The sequence below is a fragment of the Silene latifolia genome, chromosome 7 (genome assembly GCF_048544455.1).
Source record: "Silene latifolia isolate original U9 population chromosome 7, ASM4854445v1, whole genome shotgun sequence".
Classification (NCBI taxonomy): Eukaryota; Viridiplantae; Streptophyta; class Magnoliopsida; order Caryophyllales; family Caryophyllaceae; genus Silene; species Silene latifolia.
Genome location: NC_133532.1, coordinates 55,132,653 through 55,141,991, shown reverse-complemented (window position 1 = coordinate 55,141,991; position 9,339 = coordinate 55,132,653). Strand labels below are relative to the sequence as shown.

Sequence of the window (9,339 nt, the reverse complement as noted above, 5' to 3'; positions counted from 1 at the left end):
TATGAACTAATTGTTTTAAGTTCATTTAAATATAATTAGTCGATACTCATCATCGTACCCGGGTTAAAATCCGGCATGGTATGTAGAACCAAGGATGAATTTGTGTTGATGACTAATATGTTTATTTCGAAAATGTAAAGAAATGATGAAAGGCTTTAAAATACCTCCCAAAATGTAAAGAAATGAAATAAAAAGGCTTTAAACACCTTTTAAATGTCATTAACCAAATATTATCACCGAAACACGGATTTAACCATCATGGTATGAGGAACCAAGGGTGAAAAATGTTTTATGGTTAAAACAAATAAAATAAAATAAAAAGGTTCGAAAATACTTGAAATGGTAAAAACCGATCACAAATATGAAAATGGATTAAAGGGAAAAGACGAGAACAAACACGGTTGAGTTCTGACCTGGGCCCCCCATTGAGGCGCAAGCCTATGTGCACAATAAGGGGCTTCTGCCTCAGGCTAAAACTCAGTTTTGGCTCGTCTATCCCATGTTTTGGATCGTATTATGCATGTTTTAGTCATGAAACAAATAAAAACATGATAAAAGAAGGATTTTTACACCCTCATACTTACATGTTTGGTTATGGCGAGTGACCGACGTAAGTGTAACAACTCGTTTGGTCGGAAAAAACTCGGTTTAAAACCGTTTTGGTAAGTAAAAAGAGTGTTTTAAGATTAGTAACGGTGTAGTGGTCGAAGTGGTCGGTCAAGTGATTTAATGCACGATGACGGTACCAAACAATGTGTAAGGCTTGTATTTACGATCGGTAGGTCGTAAATACGCGTCGGATTGTGACTTAAGAAGTCGAGTCGAGAATTTTAAGGGAGAAAAGAGGGGGCGGACACTCGCGTCAGTTCTCAAATGGGGGCATTTGAGGGGTATTTATAGGAAAATGAGTGGTTGTGTGAGTTTTGAGCGACGTGGCCACTTGGGCTGCTCAAAGAGGCGCAAGCCACGTCGCAGGTCTGCGAGTTGTCTTGTCGTTTTCACACACATGCAATCATGATTTGTTCTATCCTAGGATTTGTAGTCACATGTTTGGTACTTGACCATTCATGAATCCGGGAAATCTTAGTATAGAAGGCTTTGAATTTTTGTTTTTGGTGGTTGACTCGGTTTGACTCGTTGTTGGAGTCGGGATTTGAATTTTTGAGTCGGTTTTTGGTCCGGTGTCGGTTTTGACTCTAGTTAGTTTCATTGCGACCCCGTCGTCGTGCATGAAACACTCCAGGTACTTTTGAAGAGTTTTGAAATGTTTTATTTTCGAAATCGTTTTAAGTTTTCCGACGTAAAGTTGTACACAAACTGTCGATCAAACGCCGCGATTCCAAAGCATGTTATAGTCCGATAATCATCGGGTGATTGTTGAAGTCTCAGAAGATACTGGGTATCTACAGAAGTCCCGAGTGGATTCCTCAAACCTTTGGACCACTCGATATAGGTCGCTTGTTTGTTTTTTTGGCTTGCGACTGCTGACGAATTGTTGGTTGAAAGGAATTGACCAGGTCCGCGAAGTTGGAGATGGATCTAATAGGTAAACTCACAAACCATTGTAGGGCTGTCCCCTGACAGAGTTGACCCAAAGCCTTTACACATAAACGCTTCCTTCAGGGAGCTGGTCAATGTGACCACCATCATTTTCTGCTTGTATTGGTTGATGTGGTGTAACGGATCAGCTGTTCCATCATAGAGAGTCATGGTTAGCGGAGTGAACCCCTTAAGCATGCTAAACGAGTGATATGCTATCCACAAAAGGGGAGTCCGCATAACTCTCAGGTGTTGCTACCTCCATGGGCTGGGGCATTCTTGGCACCTTGTTGAGCATGGCCCTGAGTTGTTGTAACTGTTGTTCCACTATAGTACCTGTTCCCAAAGGCAGATTATGGATTGGCGAATAGAAGCCAAAGGGGTTACCGATCGATGGCGTTCCTCCTGAGGTATAAGGTGGAACAGTGTAGTTGCTAGATAGCGAGGTTGCATTCATGATGGGCATGAATTGTACGTCAAGAGCCTGTTGTTTGTATGCATTTACTCCTGAGAGAGCGTTGTTTACGACGAATTCGCCTTGGGGGTTCCTCAATATGGGCGGTGTGCTGCTGAAAGGTAGGGTAAAATCGGGTGTCAAGGCTCCCAATCCCATAGGTTCGATTGCCTCTGTTGATGGTGCCATTCCTGGTGGACGTACCATTCTTGGTAGAGGTGTCACCCCTGGTGGTGTTACTCCTGATGGCATCATCCCTGGTGGTGTCACTCCTAGTGGCATTATTCCTGGTAACATCACTCCTGGTGAATGCATTACTCCTAGTGGTGACACCACCCCCAAATCTAACATGGTGATTAACTCCTGCGGAATGGGTCTTCCCTGGTTTCCTCTGAGTGCTTCCTGATCTGGCGTACGCTCCGCTGTTTGCTAGGGCACCCCATTCTGAGACGCTGCATTCATCCTATCTTTCAAAGCCTGGTCATCCTTTTGCAGGATCTCATTGTCCCTCTGTAAGTTCTCCACGGAACGGTGTAAAGTATTCATGCCCTGGAGTAGTTGTTGCCACACATCTGGTGGTGTTGTTTCAGCACGTTGAGGAACCACTGAGGTTCCTCCTTATCCGACTGCGTTGTTCTCCCCGCTGGTCTTTGTTTGGCTGGATACACCTAACGCCTTACTTGTGCGCACTCCTACCACATCTGAGGTTTTCGGTGAATGCGGGGGCTTAGCTGGTACTGGGGTTATCTTGGCTGGCTGGCTAGTTATAACCATTCTGCTGATGAGGACTAGCGGCTCTATCGTTCCTGCTGCGACTGAAAGGGACCGCACCACGGGTAGCTGCGAGGTAGAACCAGGGACGCTGGAGGTGGAACCTGGGGCGCTGAAGGTGTTCTGATTTGACCCGGACATACTGGCTTACTGTTTGGAAGGTTAACTTATGATATGACCACTATGCCCCACGGTGGGCACCAAACTGTTTTGCTAAAAAAAATTACCGGCTAGTTATTTTATTTGAGATGGGTTAAAGCGGTCAATTGTGAGTTAATCTAATGGTGCCTTGAACGAATTGGAGAACTGATGGAACAAAGTAATAGTGCAAAAAAAAGTAAATGACACATGGAAATTTGTGACGCAGAAAACACGAATGTAGTAAAAACCGCGGGGAGGGGGGGTCGGTATCCCGCCAATGTATGCACTATAACTTTCTGGGGTACTGAGGAGGAACAACGTGATAATACAATCTATGATAGAAATAAAGAGTGATGCTCTCGAATGGTGATGGTTGATGACTTTCTGGAGTAGAGATTTTGTGAGTGAAGGAATGTCCCCTGTTGCTTGGCCTTGTATGCTAATTTATAGCAAATTCCTTGATACGATTTTCATCAACGCCTGCCCCTATTTTTGCTCAACCTCCCTTCTTTTATGGAGTTTGTTGTGCTAACTAAGTAATGGGCTTGACTCAGGTTTCATGCCTTTGCTTAAGATATTTGTGTGTCATGTCATTTATCCATTGCCATTGCTTTGCTCCAATCGTATGCCGCTACGTCGTTAAGTGAATATGTGGTAGAAATTTACCCAAACATAGTTAGACTAATCTAGTGTATATATATGTAACCTACGTAATCAGTTTAACTCATCAATATCAAATATAATTCTCGTTTTATACTTTACACCCCTTTCCCTGGCAAAGGTGGTGTCATAGCATTCTCAGGATCAGTAATTACAGTGAGCACAACCTTCATAGCATTCAGACTGGCAGTAGTTGTATCACGCTACCCTGATAACATATGACCAGTCATCATAATTATCAAGACGGACAGGGACAGGTGTAATAAAATCACCAGGGCGATCTTGAGAACCCAAGTAAATGGTTCAATTTGAGGGACGGGGGGGGGGGGGGGGGGTGTAGCTGCTAGAATGCTATTACGATGACTATGATAAAAGAAGCATATAATGGATACTGCTGTTCAGATTGAGAATTATCGCTTCAATCGAGAGCAATAGACAAATAATTTTATCAATTGATCAAAGCGTATGATGGTATTGAAAGAAAACCACAATTATGCTATTTGGATGAAAAAAAAAATGAGGTTGAATACCTTTGTTGAAACTAGTACTTGATTTTAAATGAGGGAAAAAACTTGAAATCTTTATTCATCAGCGAGAATGCAAAGTACAACAAAAGAAGGAGAACACTGAAGAAACTAAAAATGACAGTCAAGGCACACACTGATTACAATTGCTATAACAAATATAATGACATAGATCCACAAACCCTTCGAACCAAATTAAAATCTTATTTACATTTTTGTAACGCCTCTTAGGCATATTCGAAATCAAGTTGAACACAATGAAAATCGCAATTAACCAAAAATCATGCTTTAGTTTTGGTGATGGCTAGCTTGTTGAAGGTTTATATGATCATTACACATTGGATGAGCTTCTGAAGGACCCAAGCGCCTTAACGAAACCGGCTCTTAAGATGTACTGGTGGTAAATTGCAGCAATAGCAGCTCCAATGAATGGTCCTACCCAGAATAACCACTGCATTTTGCACAATAATGGAGAATGTTAATTTATTACTTACATTGCTACAAAAATCGACATAATCTAGAATGTTGTGAAAAAGCACAGAAGGTTATATATATAGCCATATCATGGAGAGTGGCACATTTATAATTTTGAAATTATTATTGGAATAAATAGTACTCCCTCCCCCTCCGTCCCGGTCAATTGTTGTCCTTTGGTTTTGGCACGGAGACCAAGGAAAGGGGAAGGGACAATTACAAGATGACAAGTGGATCAAATTGAGTGTGAATGGTCAAATTACTCATTAAATGCAATCCTAAAATAGAAAGGACAAGATTTGACTGATACACCCAAAAATAAAAAAAGAACAACAAATGACCGGGACCGAGGGAGTACTACCGTGAGTCTAATACACAATTATATGTACCCAATACTATTCGTAGTTATTTGGAGCAAATAGTACGTTTTGAGTAATACTTACGTGGTCATCCCATGCCTTTTTGTTGTTGTAGATGACAGCAGCTCCAAAACTTCTTGCAGGGTTAATGCCTGTACCAGTCACTGGGATAGTTGCTAGGTGAACCATGAACACAGCAAATCCAATTGGAAGTGGTGCCAGTACCTTTTATTTCATTCAAAATTAAAGTTATATTACTCAAAAACATGCGGAATATAACAGAACAAGAGCCATAATATAAAAATGAATAAACGTAGTTTCAGGTACAACATTTTTTCGATACAGAAAGTCCTGTATGCGGCGTTTGTAACATATATTCTAAGTTTAAACAACTTCTGTTTGTATTATTAATGCCTTATTCTAAGTAACAGGACAAGTGTGTGTCTGTGTGACATATATTTCCACCCGAGCCAACCACCAAAATAATTGGGTAAACGTTGACTAAGTATGAAATTGTTATTATGTACTCCGGATACCAAAATGAACTTACAGGAACATGGGAGTCCCTAGCACTGCGTTTAGGGTCAGTGGCAGAGAAAACGGTATAGACAAGAACAAAGGTGCCGATGATCTCCGCACCCAAGCCGGTGCCCTTGCTGTAACCGGCCGCTAACTCATTGGCCCCACCACCGAACCTGTCGTAGTATGAACTTTGAAAGGCCTTGACCAACCCAACACCACAAATAGCTCCTAAACATTGAGCCACCATGTATAGAATGGCCCTGACTAATGACAGTTTTCTTCCCAATAGCAGACCAAAAGTCACAGCTGGGTTAATATGTCCACCTGCCCATTTTAATCCAATGCTGAAATTAGTATATCACATATGTATGACATTATCATATACGACACAAATCTCGACAGAATTGATATCACATATGTATGACGAGTAGGTCTCCCTGCGTCGGTCTCAAAATAAGATGAGAAAATGTCAATATTTTACAATAAATGTGAACATTTAGTGATAAAATGTTACTTCCTCTGTCCCGGTCATTTGTTGTCTTTTTCCATTTTGGGTGTCTCAGTCATTTGTTGTCCTTTCTATTTTAATAATGAACTTGATGAGTAATTTGATCATTCTCATTCAATTTGTTCCACTTGTCATTTAGTTATTGGCCTTTTTCTTATTCCTTAGTTTTTGTGCCAAAACGAAAGGACAACAATTGACCGGGACGGAGGGAGTACAATTTAAGTTGTCACCTTTTAACCTACATTGATAGTAACTTTTTATCATGATATATTTACATTTTACATTTTAACGTAAAATGGTCACAAATTTGTCCATCTTATTTTAGACGGAGAAGATCCTTCCTGAAACAAGAATTTGCCATGTATGACAGATTCATATTCGACACAATTCTCAACCAAATTTTCACTCTAGTCCGGAAACAGAGACATGAGAAAAGAAAACATACCGGAAATACCGGCGGTGCAGTAAACAAGGATAAAGATCATGCCACCAAAAGCCCAAGCAATACCAAGAATGCCAACACCACCACATTCATCAGTAGCACTTTGGCTCTTGTAGCCAATCACAGTCAACACAGTAATGTACAAGAACAAGAGTGTTGCTACAAATTCTGCTATTAGAGCCCTGTAAAATGACCATTTTGTTAACTCCTCTATGTCAAACAATGGTGATGGTGGAGGATCTTGATAGTCTTTTACTACTTCTCCTTCCATTTCCTTTGTCATTTTTTGATTAATTGCTTTTTTTTTTTTTGTAGCTAGAAGTAGAGAATGAGACTTTGAGAGTTATGCACACAATGAGACTTATGATAAGTTATGGTTTAAGTGAGGGTATTTATTGGGTCGAGAAATTAGTGACTTTTATTTTTAATAATAAAAGCTTACGATCTTTGGCCGCCCCACTTCACTATCACCATTTAGAAAGGAAATTTATGTACTCATCGGTATTAGTTATTTGTTTACTTTAAGCTTTGCCATTATTTGTGCTACTTGTTAGTGAGTGATAAATGTATCTTAATGAACACACATTTTTATTTGCGATGGACATATTCGTCCAAGCTTGTAACAGGTCAAGTACTACCCATATGGGTAGACAAGACAAAGCAGAATTTACCCACGTGGATAATACTTTACCCGTCACAAACTTTTGACGGATATGCTCTTCATAAAGGAAACGTGTTGCTTAATAAATGTGTGTAATCAAATTATCATAAAAACCTTTCTAATATAAAAAAAAAAGTAAACAAATAAATGAAACACCGTCAAATGGAATAGGTAAGAAAATAGTCGGAATGGAGGAAGTATTTTATATAATTAATTTATTAAATATCTTATTAATTGAACTAATATTTTCTTTTTAGGAAAATTGAACTGACATTGAGTTATTAATCTTACTGAATTTTAATACTATTAACCAACTTCTGTGCCCATCAAATTCAAAGGAAGTTATAATTTTATAGTTTAACTGTGATGTTAAGCAGTTTTTTTACGGCCAACAAATTGGTAAATAAAGTGAAGGGTTTTTCCCGGATTGATAAAAAAAATCACATTCGCCAAATTTGGTAGCAAGTGTCAACATTTTTTACTAATTTGGCGAATGTGAGAGTTTTTTTGCCAATCCGGCAATAACCCTTCACTTTATTTACCAATTTGGCTATTTGGCCCTTTTTTTAACAGATAAAGTTGTTTACCTGATAGATTTATGGTAAATCAATATTAATTCAAACAACCCGCTACTTTTGGTCTAGCTTATGTGATAAATTCACATTTTAAATCAATATATCAAGGTATTGTTTGGTTCATCAAGAAATTTAATCGACCCCGTAATATCCAATTCATGCGAATTATTTTCCTGCTTACAAATTCACATGAATTTGGAAAAATCGTTTGGCTGCGGATATGAGAGTTGAATTCTATCGGAGTTGTGAACTCTATGGGGGTTAAGTAATTCAATTCCTTCATTATGTAGGCATGTTGGAAGTGTTGCTTCAAAAGAAACTCTTTTTATTGCACATTGATAGAATAAGTTGGAGTATTATATGAGTGATCATTTGTGTTTCACTACTAGATGTGTAGTAGTAAAGAGATTTCTTTTGGAAGTAAGATCACTAATTCTCTATATATCTTTTGCACAATTTCCGAAACTGATTCTTTCATTTTCTAAATTGAAAGTTTAGTCTTCTAGACTGACTTTTGTGGATTTTCTATACTGAGTGTGCAATCTTCTAAAAACAATTTACAAGACAATCATCTAAACTCTTCCTTTACTCCTATATATACTCTATGTTTATGCCATTTTCTACACACAAGAATATCCGTTCTCTCTTATATTCTATCTAAATACTTTCTGATATTCTAAGTTGATATTTGGCAAACGTTCTGCAAGTAGTCCTCATTCTGAGTCTTTGTCGTACACCTTAGACTCGAACGTCGTATAACCCTGGTAAGGTGGTTGCTAAGAGGTCGTGTGTATAGAGCGGGGTAAATTCAACTTTAGGGCATTGATTCAATCACGCCACGACATCTTTCTCTTCAAGTTCTGTAAGTTTCTCTATTCATTGTTCGTCTAATAGTCATACTGCCTACATTCAAAACTCCTTAAAATATTGAATACATACCTACATTTTGCCAAAAAAAAAAAATTGGCAACCAAACACCTTCCCCATTTTACAATTCATGGACTTGTTTATGTCCATTGTATTAAAATTTGTTGTATAACTATGGCCCCTAAATTGTGCTTTGTGCAAGTAGATTTTGAAATTTAAAGAGATAGAAACTAAGGCCCTGTTTTTTTCGTTAAAAACAAACTGAATTGAAGTGATTTAATGGACTTAAACTGAATTGAATAGAGTTGAATTATATTGAAATAAGAGTTAATAAATTAAATTCAAAAGAACTTGATACTATTAGCCTAAAATTAAACTTTAGAGCTACTAGCCTACTAGTAGTGTTATGATGGTAGGAGTAAGAGTCAAGAGCATGTATAATAGAGAGGATTTACCTTTCTTTTAGCACCTTCTCTTATCTAAGAGGAGGTCCTCTCTATTGTGGAACAAAATGGATCATCCTCTTAGATAGAGGAAGTACTCCATTTCCTCTAAAATTAGAGGAAGAATAACTTTGGCCCTTGTGCCAACTATCCAATTACATTTTTCATTTTTAATATTTACATTTTATTTTTTCTTAATAGAGGTTAAAATATAATTAAAATAGTAGAGGATGAATAAGAGGATCCTCTTTATTGTAGAAAAATATATAACAAGAAGACGACCATAGTGGAAATGAATGTGGATTATAGAAAAAATGATATGTTAAAAAATGAGAGGGTAAAAGAGAAAAAATAAAAGAATGATAATGTACTCTCTATTGTAAATGCTCTAAAACCACG

General features: G+C 38.2%; 1 protein-coding gene across 1 annotated transcript; it reads right to left on the bottom strand.

Annotated features, from left to right (window-relative positions):
* Positions 1 to 4,124: 4,124 nt before the first annotated feature.
* On the bottom strand, positions 4,125 to 6,760 carry LOC141592167 (aquaporin PIP2-2-like). The gene is made up of 4 exons (XM_074412761.1): positions 6,398 to 6,760; positions 5,473 to 5,768; positions 5,007 to 5,147; positions 4,125 to 4,540 (listed from the first exon to the last, which is right to left on the bottom strand). The coding sequence occupies exons 1-4, from the start codon at positions 6,675 to 6,677 to the stop codon at positions 4,421 to 4,423; spliced, it is 837 nt and encodes a 278-aa protein (XP_074268862.1). The 5' UTR covers positions 6,678 to 6,760; the 3' UTR covers positions 4,125 to 4,420.
* Between the last annotated feature and the right edge of the window lie 2,579 nt (positions 6,761 to 9,339).